Source organism: Giraffa tippelskirchi, chromosome 10 (assembly GCF_054371585.1).
Source record: "Giraffa tippelskirchi isolate mGirTip1 chromosome 10, T2T-mGirTip1v1.2.pri, whole genome shotgun sequence".
Classification (NCBI taxonomy): Eukaryota; Metazoa; Chordata; class Mammalia; order Artiodactyla; family Giraffidae; genus Giraffa; species Giraffa tippelskirchi.
In genome coordinates this window covers 129,456,597-129,479,904 of record NC_137284.1, presented here as the reverse complement: position 1 = coordinate 129,479,904, position 23,308 = coordinate 129,456,597, and the positions used below count along the sequence as shown (strand labels likewise).

Here is a 23,308-nt window from a genome sequence, read left to right as displayed (position 1 = left end):
TGCTATCTCTGTGTCTTGTAATAGGTTCTGTGATTATTGAGGACTGGTAAGGCCAACAGATCAGAAGATGATAACTGTCATTGAAGATAACTGTCATTGTAGCTCTGGTAAAGAATCCACCTGCAACGCTGGAGACCCTGGTTTGATTCCTGGATCTGGAAGGTCCGCTGGAGAAGGGATAGGCTACCCACTCCAGTATTCTTGGGCTTCCCGGGTGGCTCAGACGGTGAAGAATCCACCTATAATGCAGGAGACTTGGGTTTGATCCCTGGGTTGGGAAGATCCCCTGGAGAAGGGAATGGCTACTCACTCCAGTATTCTGGCCTGGAGAATTCTATGGACAGTGGAGCCTGGCAGGCTACAGTCCATGAGGCTGCAAAGAGTCAGACACGACTGAGAGACTTTCACTTCACTTCACTTCACTTCAAGGTCAACAGATCAGAAGATAACTGTTACTGAAAATGTCGTGTGTTATACTTGAAGATCCCAAGTGACAGAATACAGTTCTCATCATGGTGGGCCAAGAGGGGAAGCATGGGGTCCATCACGAGGCAGGGAGAGAAGGGCACTGGGCAAGTACTTTTACTGGGGCTTCTTCAGGAAGGAGCTGGCAAGGCAAGGTAAATAGGTTTCGGATTCGTTAATTTGAATACTTTCAGCAGCCTTGCTCCCTAGTTGTCTGGCACGTGGAATTTGTGGTGATTTGGGCAGGTGTAGAGTGGCCTGGAATGAAAGAGCTCTATAAAGGAGTAGTTGGGAGTGTGGGCTCTGGATTGGTTGGTTTGTATTTAAAAATGAAAACTATGTCCCTTGGAGAAGGACTCCTCCTAAGGGTGGGTAGAAGGTGGCCAAGGCAAGGTGACTTAGGCATAGTATCGGTTTGTCCAGACCAAGGTGTGTTCAGAATGAGCATGTAGAACAGATGTTACAGCATCAAGTTTACAGAAATGAGAAGCACGGTTAATACGCTGTGACCGAGCCCCTGGGGAGCTTTTATTAGGTTTACAATCTGTTCTTCACTCCCAACAGGAATGAGGATGGTAATGCGGGTGTGCTCACAACTGTGCCTGTGTGTGCTCAGTCACTCAGTCATGTCCCACTCATTGCGACAGCCTGGACTGTAGCCTGCCAGGCTCCTCCAGACAAGAATACTTGAGTGGGTTGCCATTTCCTACTCCAGGGGATCTTCCCAGTGCAGGGCTTGAACCCGGGTCTCTTGTGTCTCCTGCATTGGCACGTGGATTCTTTACCACTGAGCCGCCTGGGAAACCCATACAGGGTATTTTTGAGGATGGTAATAACTGGCCTAATTCTCCTCCGAGCTGTGGTCCAGGGGTTCTTAACCTGTTTTACGCCATTGAGCCCTGAGCCTTCATTCAGCAAAGAATGTTGTTCAGATGCTCGGACTGAGCCTGACCACAACAGACAGATGATCCTCGTGCTACTCCCTGCTCCCCACCCCCCTTGAAAAAGAAAGCCTCCGTGCTACTTAAGCTCCTCTCCTGTTTGTGGAACATAATGCTTCTTTCTAAGCTTGGGAGGTAGTTAGTGACTAGCTCTGAAGCTTCAGAGATGAAGGCCTGGATTTGAATCCAGCTCTACCGTTGAGAATCTGCAAGAACTTGAACAGGTTTTCATGTCACATTTTACACTCTGTTATTATCTAGAAGCTCCACAGAGGCTGAGATCTTGCTTCTTTCAGGCATTTTTGGGTTTGGGACTCTAATGCAAAGAATACAAGGCAGATGGTTGGTGCTGAGTAAATAAAGCAGTTCCCCTTACCCTCAGTTTCATTTTCTGCAGTTTCAGTCACACACGGTCAACTGTGGTCATAAAACATTAGATGGAAAATTCCAGAAATCAACAATTCATAAGTTTTATGTGGTTCTGAGAAGCAGGATGAAACCTCCCACTGTCAGGTCTAGGATGTGACTCATCCCTTTGTCCACTATAGCCGTGCTGTAGGTGCTACTCGCCCATCAGTATCTACAGGATTTGAGACTCTGTGGTTTCAGGCATCCACTGGATTTCTTAGAAGATATCCTCTTTGGATAAGGGGGGATCTACTGTATTTGCAGCTAGATCGAGACTACATAAGGTTACTAGTTGATTTTCCAGGCAGGTGACCATGTTTCACTGTACAAGAAGTCACAGAGCTCCAGGTGTTGCGCTTACCTGGGAGCCCTTATTGAGAAAGCATGTTTTACAGCCACTCTTTGAGTCAGTAAAGACTCATTCCTGTCTTGTATGTTCATTATTTCAGCATTTAAAGAAAACTTCTAACAGCATGGTAATTAATGTTCATTAAGATGCCAGAAACTATTAAAAATCAAATTAAGCTGAAATTCAACTGTATTGCACTTAAGATAAGGCGCATTTGAGAAAAATTTCCGAAAGACCTTTAGAACTTAGGCTTAACCTTCAGCTTTTAGAAAAACCTCCCAGGAAGACTCATTTTGAACATATTCTAGATAGTAGCTGTTTAATTTTGTTTGTTTGTTTTTTTTTTTTGATTATGGACAATTTAAAACACACAGAAGTAGAGAGCACAGTGTAATTAATCCCAGTTACCCACACAAGCTCCACTTCCCACTTAACTCCCATACATCATGATTATTTATTAAACCATTCAGCATGTATCTCTAAAAGGTAAAGATTCTTTAAAAAAGAAGTAATACCGTTGTCATATCTACAATAACAAATAATAATTTCCTAATATTTTCAAATACCCAGTCATGTTAAAATATCCCCCATCATCTCATAAATGGTTCTTTGTGGTTGGCTCATTTAAATCAGGATCCAAACCAGGTCAACATGGCTTTGGACAATCTCTTTTAAGTTAAAACAGTTTCACCTTCCATCTTTTTATTCCACTTGCCAGCTTTATTTTTTTTATTGGAGTATAATTGCTTCACAATATTGTATTAGTTTCTGCCGTACAATAAAGTGAATCAGCTTTAAGTGTACATGTATCCCCTCCCTCTTGAGCCTCCTGTCCACACCCCACCATCCCACCCCGCTAGGTCATCACAGAGCCCCGAGCTGAGCTCCCTGTGCTATACAGCAGCGTCCCATTAGCTATCTGTTTCACATGTGGTGGTGTATTCATGTCAAACCTGATCTCCCAGTTCATCCTGCCCTCCCCTTGCCTTGTTGTGTCCACATGTCCATTCTCGACATCTGTGTCTCCATTCCTGCCCTGGAACTAGGTTCAGTTGTACTATTTTTCTATATATATATGCATTCATATATGATATTTGTTTTTCTCTTTCTGACTTATTCACTCTGTATAACAGACTTAAGGTCTGTCCGCATCTCTACAAATGACCCAGCTTTTTTAATTAAAGAAACCAGATCATTTGTTCTGTAAAATTTCTTACAGTTTTGATTTTGTCGATTGCATCTCCATGGTGGCGTTTAACAGGTTTAAACCTGTTTCCTGTATTTCCTGTAAACTGATAGTTAGAATCTAAGGCTTGATTAGATTCACGTTTGACTTTTTTGGTAAAAATACCTCAAAAGTATCTTTGAGTACTTCTGATGGCATCACATTGGGAGATATCTCTGTTGTCTCTTTTTGTGATGTTAAGATTGATCAAGGCATTTGGTGTTTTATGTCTCCATTCTAAAAGTCCTCATCAGGGACTTCCCTGGTGGTCCAGTGGCTAAGACTAACACAGAGGGCTGGAGTTCCATCTGTGGTCAGGGAACTGGATCCCACAAGCCACAACTAAAGATCCTGTGTGCCACAGCTAAGACCTGGCACAACCAATAAATCAATAAATATTTTTTAAAGAGTCCCCATCAGTCCCCTTTCACTTAATGCAGTAGCCCTCAGCCCTGTACTAACTATTAGAACATCGGTGGAGTCTTTACACACTTCTGATGCACAGGCTCCACTTCCAAGAATTGATTCAGGGTGGACTTGGGCTCAGCAATTTTTTTAAGTGTCCTGGGTGATTCTGATGTACAGATAGGACTGAGAGCCACTGACCTGATAATTTTGGCAGTCATTGAGGATCTTTGCCAAGAGAGCCATTATTTCAGAAAAGATTGTCAAATAGTGATATTCTATCTTGCTTTCTGTACATATTAGCTGATATTCTTCTATAAAAACTTTCATTAAGTCTTTGGTTCTTTCTCTAGTTTGTATGGGAAAAATTGAATAAACATTGGATTCTTATCAGTTTTCTGAATGATGAGTTGAATATCTAATATCCTCCAAAGCTGGTTAGTGAGTTTTGTTTAAATATTTTTGTGAATTTATAGATTTTAGTGTATTGGATGTTTTAACCATTGCAGTTGTTATTATTATGTATTATTTTGATGGCCAAATTGTTTAACTTTAGCTAGTGGAAGTCCTTTGAAGTTAGTGCCTGTGACTTTTTGGACATCAGTAGTATTTTATTGTTTCCTTGCTTTTATGTATGACGTGTTTTAGGCTCATCTTGTACATTTGATAATTTAGTTCTGTGCAATTCCTGTCCTGGACTTTCTAATAGTTCAGCTCTCTGTGTCCTATTTAGTGACATTCTATTTAGTGGCTATGATGTGATTACAAAACAGAATGGCAGATATTTATAGTAAAAGTAAATTTCAACAGGTGGTAAATGATCATTAGGAAAAATCATAATAATTATGTAAAGAAAATCCTCAATATTTTGTTATAAGTCCTGCAGAGCATGATGAATAAATGCTTGGTCACCAATTTTTTATTTTTTACCTGCAGTTAATGTCCATCAGCGTGTTGGCTGTGTCTGCTTGGATGAGGGACTACCTAAATAATGTTCTGACTTTAACTGCAGAAACAAGGTAGGTTTTATAATTAATGATTGAATTCTTTCATCAGGGTTTCCTCAGACACTAGTTTCTAAGTAACTTTGTTCTCAGCTGTTTAGATGGTGCTCACCCCCGAACATTTGGAAAGTTTTTCCTGCCCATGGTAACACTTGCATTTTCTAGAATTTTTATTAAGGTATACTGCTGTTTGTAGAGGACATCTCTGGTTATGGTAATACCACCTGCCTGTCCTGGCAATGTTCGAGCCATGCCATATTTGTTATAATGGACAGCACAGCTACTTTTCCTTAAGAAAATAATTGCCAAATTTTTCTTGCCTTCATATCCCTGAGCTAGTGAAAACCAAATCCCACATGTCATTTTCTTACCCAATTTCAAGGATTGATCCACTAATATCACTGACATCATATTAATGTCTCTGAGCCTCCTTTTCTTCATCTCTTAATGGGAATTATATACCTTTTTGAATTTTCCTAAGGATTTCTGTAAAGTCCTTAACATGATGAAGCTTAGTAAGCACTTAGTCATGGTCGTTTTTTGTTATCTTAGTTATTACTCTTACTGTTAGGGCTCTAGTTAATCATTTTTCATGGTTTTGGGCAGAGAAGGCATCTCCCTCCCCTCCTTGTAATACAGACCAATTTCCCTTTCCATAACAGTGTTTCACATCTTTGGAAAAGTGCATACTGCATGCGGAGTCCCAGATCAGAGAAGAGTAGAGAGTCTTCTCAGCTGGGAAATAGTGAAAAGTTTCATGTGGTTTCCTCATGAAAGTTAAGGCTTCAGAAAAAAAAAAAAAAAAAAAGGCTTCAGTGCTAATATTAGATGGACTTTTTAAACTGGGGATCCCTATCTCATGATATATTTTAAATGAGCTGAGATAGGACTTTTTTTTTTTTTTTGGTACCACTTGTATAAAAAACTAAACCAAACAAGATAAAAAATAAACAAGCAAGTTGGTGATGGCACAGTGCACAGTCAGTTGTGTCTTGTGCTATGTCTTGGGTGCCTTTTTATTCTATTTATAATATAAAGACTTAATGAAAGTACCATAGAAGAATGTCTGCTTATGTGTGCAGAAAGCAAGATGGGATATTGCTATTTGACAATCTTTTCTGTTCTTCTTTCAGGGTAGAGGAGGCTGTCATTTTGACTTACTTTCCTGTGGTTCATCCGGTCATGATTGCTGTTTGCTGTTTCCTAATCATCGTGGGGATGTTAGGATACTGTGGAACAGTGAAAAGAAATCTGTTACTACTTGCATGGGTATGGTGTTTATGTCTCATCTTTATTGTGGTTAAAGAGACCAACCAGTATTGTATTATTGGTTCATCAGTGCAGGAGATTATATGTGTAGGGAACTGTGATAGCAGTTCCCTAATCTGTGGTCATTGTTCAACATCCTGTGAGAAGGGAAGTGTTCTTTCCATGAGAAATGATGTCAGTACAAGTGTTTGCTTTACTCAGAAGATGAGGTGTAGAAATATGTACACTATTTAATTATTTCACTCAGGCCACTTGTTGACATTTTCATTTGAAAATATGAGTTTTTTTTCTAGTGTCATGGACCTTATTACCACTCCAATAAGCCTCTTGGTACTTGAACTGAGATGTCACCATGGAATTCTGTTTCTTTCTCTCCTTTCTTGTTGTAAACCAACCTCCCAATTAAACCCATATGGAATTCAGGTGGAGGTAACAGAAAGAAAGGCATCATAATCCTAGTGCTACCTTTACATATGGCAACCACTCCAGTTTTCTTGCCTGGAGAATCCCCATGTACAGCGGAGCTGGAGGGCCACGGTCCATGGGGTCACAAAGAGTTGGACATGACTGTGTGACTAAGCACCAAGCACCTTTACATAGCTTAGTGAAAAGAAATGAACCTCAGTTTCCATAATCTTAGTTTTTTTTTAATTTGGGAAGAATTGGACTAAATTACTTCTTAAATTCCCTTTACTACTCCATTTCTATGATTCTAAAATCTATGATTAGATTTTTAGCTTAGAAATGAGCAAACTCTCCTTTAATATTAAACATTTGAGTCAATTAAAAATACAGTTTACATATAGATTTTTGAAGCTCATTGAGTGTATAAAATATGTTAGTGGCACCAGGTAGTTGAGACTGCTAACATGGAATTGCAGACATTTCAGACTCCTTAAAAAGCAATTTATTGAGTATATCCCTTTCTTTGCAATAGTTCTCAATGGTATCTGCACTCATTTCTTATAGGGAACTTAAAAAAATATATTTTTAATGGTGTGCTGATATGCTGGATACCTGAGCAGAAAAAAGCCCTGATTTGTAGCATTTGAAGATTTCCATGGTGTAAATAATCCCAGCATGGTCAATTTCAGGTTACCAATACAGTATTGCTGAATGCAGAGCTGGGGAGAGATGAGCACAAATTCTCATTCTAGAGCCAGCTCCTGCACACCAGGGCTTCCCTGGCTGCCATCCCAAGCCCATTAAAACAGAATCTTAGCGTGAAGCTAAACTAAAGCTTTGCATTTCATAGGAACAACCTGTGTTAATGTATTACTTGGCTTCATGGATGATGACTCTTTAGGTCGCGTGACTGGAAAACAGAAAATGCTGCAGAAAATAAACTACCCTCAGAGAAGGGTGACATGCCCATTTCCTCACTTCTGCCCACTTTGGTATACAATGATCTTGATTATATTTTATTTATAATATGTCATTTTCTTCTTTCAGGGGAAAGGAGGAGGAAGGGTTTGGAATCTTATGTTGCAATTTAAGAAATTTGGATAATAATTTAAACATAAACTAAAGGACCTACGTTATATAAAACATAGTTTAAAGGATGGATAAGGTATCAAAACTTAAAATCTCAGAATCCTTTTCTAAAACCACTATCTTACAACGATGTCCCATGTATACAGTTAATTTAGGTCTGGCTACTATTAATATGATTCTTCCTCCTCCCAACTTGTATGATTCTGAGTGGTTCCTGGACTGTGGGATGGGGAGGGTTAGGATAACATATTTCATAGAATCTCAAAGACTTTTAGAAGCATATTTTGAAAACCATTTATGCATTCCTTTAGGTTATTTGAATGCAAGTAAAACAATTTGACAAATAAGGTAATTTTGGTTCTCCTTGGGGCAGGATGCATCATAGAGGATTGTGCATAGGAGCTAGTTTGTGATGCTGAAAGAACCTTATGATGCAAAGGTGGCATGGAGGGCTGAGGTTCTAAGGGCCAGTCATTTGTTAATTCATTGATTCTTCAAACACTTCGGAGAATATAAGCACTACTAACCTTTGCCATCAGACCAGGTTATACACGGTGGATAGACAGTTTCACTACTGTCTGAAGAGACCTCGAGTAAGATTTACTATGAGTACTGTGGCTAGAGAAGAGCTCGAAGCTCAATCCCAAGGGGTCAGCCCATCCTTCAGGAAGATGACTGGTGTAGTTTCATGATGCTGTATCCCATCCCTGCCCCTTTTGCCTGGTTGTTGTTCAGTTGCTCAGTCGTGTCTAACTCTTTGCAACCCATGGACTGCGACATGCCAGGCTTCCCTGTCCTTCACTATCTTCTGGAAAAGAAGATAATGTCCATTGACATGACTCTATCATGTCCGTTGAGTCAATGATGCTACCCAGCCATCTCATCCTCTGTCGCCCCCATCTCCTCCTGCCCTCAGTCTTTCCCAGTATCAGGATCTTTTCCATTGAGCCGGCTCTTCTCACAGGTTGCCAAAGTATTGGAGCTTCAGCTTCAACATCAGTTCTTCCAATGAATATTCAGGGTTGATTTCCTTTAGAATTGACAGGTTTGATCTCCTTGCTGCCCACGGCACTCTCAAGAGTCTTCTCCAACACCAAAGTTCAAAAGTGGATGTACTCTTTTCCAGAAAGCAGCTGTTGGTGCATCACTGTTCCCCATGTCCATGGCTGCCATCCACATGTTGGTCGTTTCTTCCCGTTGACTATCTGTGGCAGTTTTTCCCCCATTCACATCAGGCTGCCTCTCTCCTCGTAGCAAGTTTCCTGTCTAGACCCAGCACAACCTTTCCTTTACTTGAAGAATGATCTGCAGTCTTAGGTCCCAGTTACCTGCTGCTCATAACTAATCTGCTTCTTAGACAGTTTTTTTCCTCTGGCTTTCTTTCCACTGCCTCTTTCTCTAATTAGTTGCCAAGTCCCATAAGGTTCTAGTTCTACAACTTTTAGGTCCAGTGCCTTCTTATCTGTTCTCATTTGGAATGCCCAGGATCAGGTTCTTCTGACTTCTTACTGAAACTGCAGAGCCCCCTAACTAAACTTCCTGCCTCTGTTGTCTCTTTCTGATTTACCCCAAGCCAGTGCTGCCAGGTTAATATAATGCCACAGTGATTGCATTACTCCTGTTTTCTAAAACCTTGAAAGACTCTTGGTGGGGTAATGAAGTGTTTAGAGACACCTTAATCTTGCATCAAGCTCTTCTGCAATCAAACCTTCATCTTTCACTTCTAGCTTTCTTACCTACTTCATTATTTTCTGGTCAAACTGGATTTTCTGACCTGTGAATGAACTTTTCTGGCTGTGTTCTTCCCTGCTCTTATTCTTGCTGTTCTCTTAGCTCGGGATTTCTTCTAATACATCTGTTTCAGTACTAACAGCCTGTTACAGTTTGTCTGAAATAGCGCCTCCTGAAATTGTAATAATGATGAAGATGATGATGATAATCAAATGTAGTTAACCTTTCTCAGGTACTGACAAAATGTAAGGCTTACAGGCTGTACAGGTTTACATAAAGATTTTACATAAAGAGCTTTATGTTAATTAAACAGTTTTGTCCTCTCCACAATTCTAATGAGATGTACTAGGCTTAGTCACACAGTCATGTATGACTCTTTTCAACCCCACGGACTGTAGCCTGCCAAGATCCTCTGTCCATAGGGATTCTCCAGGTAAGAATACTGGAGTGGGTTGCCATGCCCTCCTCCAGTGGATCTTCCCAACCCAGGGATCGAACCCAGGTCCCCTGCATTGCAGGTGGATTCTTTACCGTCTGATCTTGAGATAGATACTATTATTATTCCCATATTGTAAGTGAGGGAATGAGGCACAGATTGGTTTAATAATTTGCCTAAGTTTGCATAGCTAATAAGTGGAGTATATAGTATTCAGACCATCACAGTCTAGTTCTAACAACATATTTGTAACACCTTCACGACACTATTTTACTCTTTGTGTGTGTGTTAGTTGCTTTGCTCAGTCATGTCCGACTCTTTGCGACCCCATGAACTGTAGCCTGCCAAGCTCCTCTGTCCATGGGATTCTCCAGGCAAGAATACTGGAGTGGGTTGCCATTTCCTTCTCCAGGGATTTTGCTCTTTAACTTCTGCTTTTTCCTAAATGCTTAAGTATCTTAGTTTAATATGGATTATGTATCTTACATTGGATAAAATTTTTTCTATAATCTTTCATTTTAAACTCAACAATCATCTAAGATAGATAATTATAAATGAAGTTCAGAGAGGTTTATGAATATGTCCAAGGTCACTCAGCACCGACAGGTAAAGCTTTGATTCAGACCTCCATGTTTCTGACTGCCAAGTCCATTCTCACTGGGCTTGTACCAGTGTCTCCAACAGACGTGTTTCAACTTTTGAAGTTCAGTGCTTTTCTCTTATTATAAATTTCCTTTTTTATAACCAGCCCAAATTATCAGACTACAAACAGCTTGATAATATGAACCATTCATCCTGCCTATTGCTTTAATAATAACCAGAAAATCAGAAACAGTGTGAGTAGAAGTGGTCAGCACATCAGATGAAGGATGGTGTCTGGAAGACAATGATGGGTGAGATTCTCAGGCAGGAACCTGGCTGTTAGATAGGTTCAGACAATAGTAGCTTGTTAAAGTGGGGCAGCACTCATGCAGGTTATGATGGGTTATTAGGTCTTTGGCAAATATTTGCAAGGTAACTCTCATGGTTTCTTCCTTTGTGTCCTTTAGCTTTTTATCCTAATTAAAAAATAATAATTTGGAAGGTTCCTTAATTGTATTTGTAAATTTTAAGAAAGCCCAGTGCATTCAATCATTCAATCTAACTTGTCCATTTCCTTTTATTCAAAATCATGCTTCACTTTTAAGACCTGTAAACCAGCTTAGAGGAGGAAACATTTTTCTTTTTTTAAAGACAACTCGTATCTCTGAGAGCTGCTATATCTCTTGAATGATTACTAAAAAAAGAGCTGACAACTGCACGATGGTGCCGCTTAAGCATAAGTCAAAGTCAAAATGCCATTATTCATCTGACTGGTCGAGAAAAAGTGAGGGAGGCTCAAAACCTAGCTTTACAACTCTCCTGCCCTCCTTCCCCACTCCTACCCCCACCCCCCAAAGAAAAAACTGCAGGCTGAGGCCATCTGTAGGAAAACATTTAGGGAGAATCATGATCAAGAATTTGATCCTTCTATTGAATTATAGATACAAATTGTTAAAACACCCTAATTTAAGTTTCTTAAGCATACAGTTAAATTTGGATTTCGGCTAGACAACAAATAGTATTTTCATGTATTTCCCATGCAACATTTAGGATATACATCTACTAAAACATTATTTTCTTATCTGAAACTCAAATTTAAATGAGCATCTTGTATTTTTATTTCCTGAAGTTAGCAACCCTACTGTAACCAGATTTGTTCTTATAAATGTGAAACTGTCACAGAACAGAGACTTCGATGTATTTGTAGGAAGAGATTATGAGTAATTAAATCCTAATTATATTGGGAAGACAAGCCAAAATGTCTAAGAAGATAAACTTGAATGTGCCATGACTTTCAAAGTAATTTCAGTAGCAGAACTTCCTTTCTGTTTAAAAGAGAAATCGAAGCTAAATGGAAATTGGTTTTAAGCTTTAGGTGGGTACTTCCCAAGGCTTTTAGCTGTAGACTAAATGAAATTCATTTGTTATTGCAGTTCTACCTTGCTATTAACATAGGCATTAGGAAAGCGGTGCCAGCTCAGGGGAAATGTAAACAGGTTGAACAGACGTGTTTACAATATCGACAGCAGCTGAATGTCACCATCAGGAGATCGTCATTTGTCAGAGTGCGATGTTAATATATACTCAACTGTCAGCAACCCACAACTTGTCAGGCCCTGGTCAGAAATTAAGTTGCACTCATCTTACATGTGTAAGATCAGTACCTTACATATAAATGGAAAGGTTTTATTTTTTTTCACCCTTATTATCCCAGAGCATTTTCACATAGCTAGTGATTATGTGGAAGCACTTTTAAACTTTCTTAAAATATCCAGTGGTTGAACCAGATTTGAAATGATTCTTTTGATGGAAATCAAGTACATTTTTAATGGCCATGGAGAAATAAACCATCCTCAGTGTTCTGTTGTTTAAAATCATAATACAAAACTGAAATATCTTTAAATTGGAGTTAATTTCCTACAAACTCAAAGTTCTTCTTTCGAGTAGTTACACATTTAATAGTGATACAGCTACTGATAACCTATTAAGTTAAAATTAAATTATTAAATCAAGTATCTTTATTATCTGCTAATAGTTTTGGTTGATAGCCTAGCACCTTTATTTCTAAGTCAAAGTCCATCATATCATTGATTACATGTTCAGTATCTGCCCAGAGTTTCACTCTGTTTTCTCAGAAAATACTTATAGCAACTTTATATGGTTAGATGTGTTTTATAACTGAGAGAAAATAAGATGCCCACAGATACACAACTGCTAGTTGCTTTCATCAGCATTTAGATACAAATTACATTCAAAGTCTGTACATGTTTCACTCCACCACCCAATGACTGGAATAAATTTAATTAATTGCTGGCACAATTTCTATAAGACTTAAATATGCTTCATCTATAATTCCAATGTATTCAGTAGTCATTCAACTTTTAAAGGTATATAATTTTTTAATGTCCTTGTTACAAAAGGAATTCTAAAAATCCAACCTTAGTTCTCCCTTATCCTGTCCAAGAATCAGACTGCTTCTCTTTTCCTTTCTCACCTCTCTTCTTTCCCTCTCTTTCCTTTTCCTCTCTGTAAATATATATTGAGTACCCAGTCTGTGATAAACACGAGATACAGAGATGAAATGGGAGACTGCAAAGAAAATAAAAAAGCAAAATAGAGTATTAAAGTTATAAATAAATTAGTTTGGGAACCATGAATAAGGAGCAGCTGGAAGCTTCCAGTAGATTTTGCAGGAGAGTCTTTGTTTGAGCTGGATGTTGAACGTGTATAAGAGTTTTTTGGTGGAGGAGAGAAGTTACATGCAGACTGTGTGCAAAGATACAGAACTGTGTCCATGTGTCCCCATCCTGAACCCCCCTCCCACCTCCCGCCCCACCCCATCCCTCAGGGTCGGCCAATTCATGTCAATGTATGGCAAAAACCACTACAATATTGTGAAGTATTAAAATAAGTAAATTAATTAAAAAAAAGAAGAAAACAAACTGCATTAAACAAACATTTCTTATTAAAAAAAAAAAAAAAAGAACCGTGAAAGAACATGGCAAGTTTAGGCAAAACTTAGAAATTCTGGTGGCTATGGTGTCAGTGAAAAGCAGTTGAAGTAGTAGTCTGAAGACCATGAAGATCTTTGTAGGAGAGTCTGATGTTTTCCCTTGGACTACGGTCAATGAGTGTGTCTAGCATTTGATGAAATGATAACATTTAGGAGTGGAGGCTTTGGGAAGGCCGGTTAGTGGTTACACACAAGTAGGAGACCTGGGTTCGATCCCTGGATCAGGAAGATCCCCTGCAGAAGGAAATGGCAACCCACTCCAGTGTTCTTGCCTGGGAAATCCCATGGACAGAGGAGCCTGGCAGGCTGCAGTCCATGGGGTCACAAAAGAGCTGGACATGCCTGATCGACTGAGCACATAGCACTAGTCCTTGGAAGCATGGACAGGGTCTGGACCAAGACTTTGGGGGCTGGATGGAAGACAGCTGAATTCAGCATACCTTGCTGAGATAGTATTTTTGCACATGATAGTAATGTTTGTATTACTTGACATCAGGAAACAGGATTTTATTCAATATTTATGTGTTTCTCATCTAATAGAAACATACTCCATTCAATATAGGTGTTTTATTTTGACATGTTAACCAGTACTCTTGCCTGGAAAATCCCATGGACAGAAGAACCTGGTAGGCTGCAGTCCATGGGGTCGCGAAGAGTCGGACACGACTGAGCGACTTCACTTTCACTTTTCACTTTCATGCATTGGAGAAGGAAATGGCAACCCACTCCAGTGTTCTTGCCTGGAGAATCCCAGGGATGGGGGAGCCTGGTGGGCTTCCATCTATGGGGTCGCACAGAGTCGGACACGACTGAAGCGACGCAGCAGCAACTAGAATTCTTTTAAAGTTGTAGTATTAAAATTTAGTTGTTAAACTCACAAAAATTTCAGTCAGAGGAAACCAAAGATGATGTAGACATTTCTGCATCCAGAGGTTCAGTTTGCACATCTTGGTTTCTTAAATGAAGCTGGCAGATTGCCTCAATTATACCCCAGGAAAGCACATAAGCAAATGTATTTGAAAGGAAGTGTCATGATATTCCTGACCTTAGTGGTGGGTCTTTGTGACAGGATCTGGAGTGTTCTTTGGACTTTTTGCTTACTTTAGGGTTTGAAGTATGAATGGCTCAAGGTTTTGTATTTCTGACTTTGGTATAATTTAGGTATACTCTGTCATAGTAAGCATTTTAAGCTTTGTTGTATATTGTTTCTTAATATATACATTTGCAATAGCTTTGGCTAAATGTAAGCCATATAAACCTATACCCATTGATTTGGTGAATGTCCCCAGTCTGTGTGGAGTTCAGTGACAGATATTTCTCTGGCAGCACATGCTCTTGAAAGGGTGATTTCAGCAAATGCTACCTTGGGGCTAATTCAGCAATTGTGTAGAGTTTTTACTTTCACGTTTGCTATTGACTTCCTTTAGCCTAGGTGAAGCAGTAACTATTCATTTGAAATCATATCAGTGTCTAGAAGACTTAGGAAATAGAGCTAAATCAATAGTCAAGCAAATGACACAAAAGATGAGAGAATTAAGAATGAATTGTTTAAGCTATAATGAGGAAAATAACTTTTAGAAAGACTTTCTGGAAAAATGAAGTTTAATATTTACTTGTATGCAATATCTGATGAATGTGAGTTTTTATTTTCTTTCTTTTTTATTTTTATTTTTTTCTTTTTGGCCATGCTGCGTGGCAGGCAGGGGCTTGGTTTCCAGTAGGTGATGGTGGTTTAGTCATTTAGTTTCATCCGACTCTTTTGTGACCCCATGGACTGTAGCCCGTCAGGGTCCTCTGTCCATGGGATTTCCAAGGCAAAAGTACTGGAGTGGGTTGCCATTTCCTTCTTCAGGGAATCTTCCCAACCCAGGGATCAAACCTGTGTCTCCTGCATTGGCAGGCAAATTCTTTACCACTGAGCTACCAGGGAAGTTCCCTGACCATGTGTGGAACCCGTGCCCCCTGCAGTGGTAGCTTGGAGTCTTAACCCCTGGGAACCACCAGGGAAGTGCCCATTTCCTCCTTTATTCAGATACAGGGTGATAACAGGCTCCGATGATGTGCTCAAATTAAGATGAATCTTCTCAGCTCACATGACAGAAACACTAGTTTAAGTATATAAGCACTATAGTTGTATCTCTTAGTATTCCTCTTGAGCAATATATTTGAGTTATTCAGAAATAAGCAATTATCCCTGAATTTTCTTTAGATTACCATATTATTTCAGTTTCTGATGTTGTTGTTCAGTCACTAAGTCGTGTTCAACTCTTTGCAAGCCCATGGACTGCAGCACGCTAGGCTTCCCTGTAAAACTTTACAATTTGGAAGCTGTGCATTTCCTCAATATGGTCACAGCTGTGAAGACATTTCAGAAACATCTTTCAGAATATTGGAATTTTATTAGATTATATATCCAATGTCAGAATTGTTTCTATTGAAGTAAAAATATGAATCTGTTCAGTGACTCTTCTAGGAAACAAGCATTTAAAATATAAATTTTTATGTTTCTGTGCAGAGTTTACACAGCTGAGTTGAAGACAGGGACTGATAACTTTTAAGGAGACCCTGAGAAGTTTTCTTTTTATAATTAAAATACTTTCATTCTAAAGGCTCTTTTTTTGTGTTGTTAAAGTACTTAAACAACAACAACAACTATAAGGAAGGACAGATAGCCTCTTCTACTGGAAGTATTTAATAGCGACAAGAGGAAGAGTTTGAGCTGAGATCTGAGGGGGAAGGCAGAATTCCGGTGAATCATGGGCAGAGGTGGGCAAGGGTTGATGGAAAGACCTTTGCTGGGGAAGCAAGGGACTTTGAGGAATTGAAAGGCTAGTGGAGAGAGTAATTGTGATAAGATTCAGAAGCTCATGGAGTGCTTGGTAAAGGGCATGTGTAGATCATTGGAGAGATGTGTGCCAGGCATGCAGGGCTAAGCCTCGGCTGTGTGACTTAAGCCAAACTACAGAGATGTCTTGAATATCCCGTGCATATACTCTGCAGTGTGAAGTTTTGGGAGCTGAAGAGTGATGCGATCTGCTCTTTCTTTTGCCACATAGCACTGAAGCAGTATCCCTTCTTACCTTCTTCTGGCTTCTTATCTCATTCACCCAGCAGAGGATCGCTACCCAATCCTGCTGCTCTGGGCTAAGCGGACTTCACATTTAGAGAAACTTTTTTAATGACAGAAGAGAGAATGGAAGATGTATTTTTCTTCTAACAATGTGCCTTTACTAATGAAGGAATAAAGGTTTTCAGGTGGGGCAGTCTAGCTAAGGCTTTAGAATTTTTTTCACAGATGTACTTCAGAAATAAAAATTTTATTACTCTGGCTGTTTTGAGTTCAGGTTTAATAGCAAAATTATAGTCATATCAAGCTAAAGTAGGCACCAGGAAACTGGGTGTGGGGCAAGGGTGCCCTCAGGGAGACCAGCCAGCCAAGGGCTCTTGTGGAATGGTCACAACAGTAGTTCTTTGGAATGCTGCCACAGTTTCCCAGACTCAGGGGAAAAAACGTTCCATAAACAGTTGACTAGTAGCAGAGGATTGTTACAGAACTGCTTAACTTGTTTGAGAACAAAATTTTTAAGCACGTTAGAAGCACTTTTCTAAAGATAATGCATATGGACCTTTCAGATTATTATTAGTCTGTCTATAAGAGCAGGTCTTCAAGGATCTCAACTTTTCAACATTCTTATAACAAAAATATTTGTTGTAACAAACATGCATTTAAAAAAATTCATCTATAATTTGTGCGATTAAATTGAGTCTTCCACCAATTAGATTCTATTACTGATGTTTGGGCACTTTGGTGACAATTTTGTAATTATTTTGTTATTAACATATGATTTTCTTTCCCTGAACTTTAAGTGTGACTGTGGACAGGCTTGTGTTCTTACATTTTATTATTTTAAAAAAGAAAATACATATTTTTGGTTCAGTAAGAAAGTATTTTTACTTGAGTAGATTTATCAAAAAAAAAAAACCAGAATAAACTTCTTCACTTGTAATAAATATTTGTATTCATGGATTTATAAAATTTAAAGAAAACATTCCCCTTTAATACTTAAAAAAATTTTTTTTGGCCATGCCATGCAGCCTGCGAAAACCCCAGTTCCCCGAGCAGGGACTGAACCCGTGACTCCTGCAGTGGAAGCGCAGAGCCCCAACCACTGGGCCACCAGGAGATTAATTCCTTTAAAACTCTTTTAACAAGTTGGTTTGAGATTTTCCTGGAAAATGTACAAAGATAAGTTAAAATGTGTATCTTGTCTGAAAATAAGGGTAAAGCAAAAGAATGTGATTTAGAATATAATTTCGCAATTATAGATCAATTCAAAAGTTATTACAGATAGTAAAGTATGTATTCTCTTTCTATCTAGTAAGTCTCTTAAAATTTCCAATTTCCTAGCCTGCTGTAACTGATGTTGTCCTAAAGATGCCTGTGGTAATGACTCCTGCCCCTCTGGTGTTTGCAAGGGATCTGGCCACATTTGGGCCTGAGTGAGAGGCATGATTTGGATCGAATTGAGCCTAGTGTCCTTTGACTGTGTTGCTTAGGATACTTCCTCTGTACTTTCCTACTCAGGTTCTGGTGATGGAGACCCCTGTCTCACATTTTGAGGAATAGCCCAGTAATACATAGAGACAGCCTCTTCTAAGACCAGTAACACCCTGTAAATCTTTTGCAGTGGGGCTGAGCTTGTAGACTTTAGCTGGCCTGGCTTACAAAGCAAAGAAACTATATATGTGGTGACCCGTCTAGCGTGACCAGTTGCTTTATTGTCTCACTCTTAATGGTTTACCTGTCACGATATACATCACTAGCCCTGAGAACCCATAGCCCTTGGCTGAGTCCCTCTGATCCTGGCATAACACGTTTCTCTGTCTCATAGTTTGAACTGCATGTGAAGCAAACACCTACTAATCTGAACTTCACTAGCATCTCTGATAGAGAAACTAGCTCAACAATTACCAGTGTCAATAAGATGGAAAGGAGGCTAAATTAAGATACATTATTACAAAAGGTTTCTATATTTTTACTCAAATGTAAGCGTGAACAAAGGACCACAGCTTACCAATCACTTTCTTACTTTAGCTTGCTTTTCTGCATGGGCTCAAGAATGGCAAGACTTTATTTCTTCAAAAACTGGTGTATGGTTCTAGCTTTTTCTCAACTAGATTGAACTCATCTCATTTATGATTCTTTAAAGAAAGGAAATTTAATGTTGCCTTTTCTTGGAAGTTTTTGTAAAGACACATGAAGCGTGGTGAATAATTGGCCTTCGGAAAGTACCAAGCCTATGTCTGCTATGACATCGTTTTGAGACTTGGCTAAAACAAAGGCTTTGTGTAGGGATGTGTTCTAAGCACAAGTGCTCTTGGACTGTTAGTAGTTTCATCCGGGTGGATTCTTAACAGAATGTCGGCTGTTCCATTATCTTGTACAAATATTTGGCAGTGGAATTCTCTTATTTACTAACTATAAGTAATATAATATTTTTAAACCTCCAATCACTGGGAAAGGAAAAATAAACAACTGACACAGAGATACTTAACACTGAAAGCTTGCAGAGTTTAGCATTTGACAGGGTAGAGACTGGAGTTTATCATTTATCATCTAGTGAATTCAGGCTTTCATCAAACTTTTTGTTTATTAAAAGTGTTAGTTATGTCGTATGTAAGTAGGAGTCAAAAGGCACCATGTTTTTAAAATATTCAACTGTCTGGTCAAGTCTGTTATATTTTGAAATAGTTTTTATTTGCAGAGAGGTGAGTCTCAGGTTGTATTCATTTTCCAAGATAAGCAAATCTGACTTTGGTGGTTTTAAATTGTGTTGAATGTTACTTAAGAAAAAAACCTGAGTCTTTACTTATAAATTAAGAGACTAGCAGATTAAAGTAACTTTTACAATGTTTATAATTTTTACTTTTTGCTCAGTGAAATATATCCTCACTGAGGAGGTTCTGTGATACGTAGTTGATTATCTGCTTGCTGGCACAGAAAAACTTATATGTGTTCAAGGAAGTTTTGCTTTAATGTAAAAATTCTTTTCCAGGAAAACAGTTTGGAAAATAACTATTTTGTCTGTTTATGGTAGGGCTTCCCAGGTGGCACTAGTGGTAAAGAATCTGCCTGTCCGTGCTGGAGATGCAAGAGACACAGCTTCACTTCCTGGGTGGGGAAGATCCTCTGGAGTAGGAAATGGTATCCTTACTGAGTAGGCTCCAGTATTCTTGACTGGAAAATTCGGTGGACACAAGAGCCTGGTGGGCTACAGTCTATGGGGTTGCAAAGAGTCGGACATGATTGAGTGCACACACACACAAGCACACACTATTTGTGGTACATTGGATATAGGATTCTTTGTTTCCTTTAGATAGTATATATCTCAGAGTCCTCTGTCCATAAAACTGGATAGGATGAGGCCAAGTTTTATATTAATAGGACATATTTCTTATAAAAAGACTTCATAATTGATCATATCTTTTCCTATATTTATCAACTGCTTATAAAGTTTAATATCCTCAATAAATATTAGCACTCAATAAATTGATTGGCTTTGTTAAGGCAGATTGCTTTCTTGTTTTCATTAGACTGATAGAAGTTAGAAATGGAAAACTTTAAATGAATCTGTTTTCTTCAAAGTAAAAAGTATTTGAAATATTTTATATAAAAGCTTACTTTTGTATTATTTTCTTCGAAATTTTATTAAATCAATTATTAACAGTAAATAAGTAATGCTTATTTCATTTATTAGTGTTTTTCTGAAAGTTCAGTGAATGAACCGTTAAGCACTCATTGGCCATATGGCACTATATTTCATTATAAAAGTTGCAAAATATGAATGAGGACAAAATTGATTTTACTGTTAATTTAAAAAAAGCTGATCTGACTGACTTAATGTAAGTTCAACACATGAAAAGAAGAGGTGGAATTTTTGATGTAACTTGTCCAGGAACTTGACATAGCAGTTAAGGCAGCATTTGTGCCTTTAAGTAGGCATTATTAGGTGGAAGGAAAAAGGAATATTTTTGCTATCCTTAAAATTTTTATATTATTGGTAGTCTTTTTTCCCCTACTGGAAAAGTTCAAAGATGAGAATAAAGTGTTTTAGTTCGAAGACAAGAAAGCTTTTGTAAACACCCATGTGAACATGTACTTGTATGCATGTTTGTTCAGTAGTTGGGATCTATAGGTGATGGGTTGTAAGGTACTGTTAACATCACATCAACATGCCTGATATAACATGTACTGTTTGCCAACTACTATTGTATGTGCTTTACAGGTATCAGCTCATTAAATTCTCTCAACTGTACTATAAGGTTGCCATTGTTGTCATCTCCTTTTATACATGGGGACACTGAAACACAGAAAAGTTAAGTGATGTGCCCAGCTATTAAGGGGTCAAGTTGGTATCTGAATTCAGGATGCTTGGCTGCAGTAACTGTGCTATTAGTGTTCTGTTGCCTCTCAGTGACCCTAGTTCCATTCTCTCTTTCAAAGATACAGCTAATTATATTTTTGCAACATTTATTGAATAATAACATATAATATACATACATCCTTGGCATAATAAACACATACATTTGCATGTATGCATATATATATATGAATACTTGATTTTTACATACTTCTATATACTTTTAATTTTATATATTTACAGTACTTGATTACATATACGAACATATATGTTTGTATATATATATATATGCTCAAGATGTTTCTTGAGCAAATAAACTAAATCCAAGCCTCTCTCATGGAACAAAATTGCCCCTAACATAGAGTTCTAAGCTTCAAAATTTTGTGACGAAAGTGGATTCTCCAAGTTAGAAAATAATCCAGCTCACACTGATTTAGGTAGACTGTATATGTGGTTTTAATGAGCAGTATCACAGGAGAGATTCAGATTTCCAAATAGGATCTAGTGAAAGAGACATCTGGGAGGTTGTAAATCACATTTGTGTGCACGCATGCTAAGTCGTTTCAGTAGTGCCCGGCTCTTTGTGACACTGTGGACCGTAGCCTGCCAGGCCCCTCTGTCCATGGGATTTCCTAGGCAAGAATACTGGAGTGAGTTGCCATGCCCTCCTTCAGGGGATCTTCCCAACCCAGGAATTGGGTTGGAACTTGCATCTCTTATGTCTCCTGCATTGGCAGATGGGTTCTTTACCACTAGTACCACCTGGGAAGCCCAAATCACATTTAAATACACACCTTTTGTATTTTGTATAGCATCCCTATTTTCAGTTAGTGAAGGTACATTTAGCAAAAGGTGTTTCATCACCTGAGCATAAGTTTCTGTCATTCACCCCCTTTACTCCCAATAACCGTGAAATATAATTGAGGTACTTAAAATTTTCAGCCTTTTTGAATAAACTTTTCTGTACAAAACATATAAAATCCTCCAGCTACCAGCATTTTTATCTTGATCGCCAAGTTGTCAGGGGCAAGGGTATTGTTTAATTTTATTTTTACTTTTATCAGAGTGTTTCATACACAAAATGTAAGTTTAATTCTAAAATGCTGCTTATGAAAAATAGTAGTCCTCCACCTTTATCATTTTCCACTCCAAAGAAAGAAGCAACCACTTTCAATTTTTGTTTTAGCAGATTCCCTTGAAGTTTTTGTCCATATCTTTACATCACATTTTAATGTAACTCTTCTCATTCTTCTGGTTTTAAGGTCTATCCATTGACATCTGTGGAACAGGAGGAACTGGTATCCTTTCCTGCCCCCAGCAAACCCCATCCCCCACATGCTTACTTCCTGTCTCACCTCAACGCAGATATATCATTTTGGTTAGAACAGTGTTTACATGATCATAACTATGTATATGTTATTCGCAGTTGGGCAAGATAAATTACTGGGTTTACCTTTTCTTTCTGTAATAATACTTTGGATTTTTTTTGAGAATTAATAACTCTCCTTGTTTTTCGTGTATTAACATTTCTGTCTAAATTAACTCTAAACTTCCTCTGGTGTATGTTTTCTCCTTGTATATTCAAATATTTGGGGAATTCTATCAATGATTATTTTTAAAGAAATCTCAGTGTGTCCCAGACCCAGTCTAGACTGTTGAAGCTATTGCCGTCATGGGATATCCCTTGACCACCATTCTGAGATTTCCTTTGCCTCGCTTTTGTTTTAAATCCCTTGTTTCCTGGAATCCAAGTCATTGTCCTACTCTGTTTAGTCTCTCATTTTAGGGAGCATACCTTCCAGTAATTTCCTGAAAAAACACACATAGGAAATACATTTTTAAAAAAACTGCCTGCCTAAGAAATGGCTTTATATACCCTTACATGTTCTTTTTTTTTTTAAAGAAAAAATTTTGTTGGTGTATAGTTGATTTACAATGTTGTGTTAGTTTCAGGTGCACAACAAAGTGTGATTCAGTTATACATATACATATATTCATTCTTTTTTAGATTCTTTTCTCATATTGGTTATCACAGAATATTGAGTAGAGTTCCCTGTGCAGTAGGTCCTTGTTGGTTATCTATCGTATATAGTAGTATGTGTGTATTAATCTCAAGCTCCTGATTTATCCTTCCTCCCCATGTTTTCCCTTTGGTAACTGTAAGTTTGTTTTCGATATCTGTAAGTCTGTTTTTGTTTAGTAAATAAGTTCATTTATATCATTTTTTAAAATTCGATTCCGCATATGAATGATAACGTATATGTCTTTCTCTGTCCGACTTACTTCACTTACTATAATAATCTCCATGTCCATCCATGTTGCTACCCTTACGTGTTAATTCTGATGGCTATAGAATTATAGGTTGGAAATAATTTTTCCCTCTGAATTTTGAAGATGTTCTTCTGCTGCCTTGAGCTTCCAATATTTTATTGAGAAATCCAGTGCTATTTTGGTTTTGAACCTTTGTGGGAAAAGTATTTAAATTTGAACTATTCTGTTTCTAGTATTCTCCTTTATCCTCGACTATACCTAGCGTCCCCAGTTTTGAGACTCTGTTTTACTGTT

The 23,308-nt window shown here is 38.3% G+C and overlaps 1 protein-coding gene across 1 annotated transcript in view; it reads left to right on the top strand.

Annotated features, from left to right (window-relative positions):
• The window catches only part of TSPAN12 (tetraspanin 12), a 67,419-nt gene that overhangs the window by 11,886 nt on the left and 32,225 nt on the right, over window positions 1–23,308 (top strand). Inside the window, exons 3-4 of the mRNA XM_081535342.1 lie at window positions 4,730–4,812; window positions 5,931–6,066. Coding sequence (XP_081391468.1) covers window positions 4,730–4,812; window positions 5,931–6,066 — 219 coding nt within the window. The remainder of the gene's footprint in view (window positions 1–4,729; window positions 4,813–5,930; window positions 6,067–23,308) is intronic.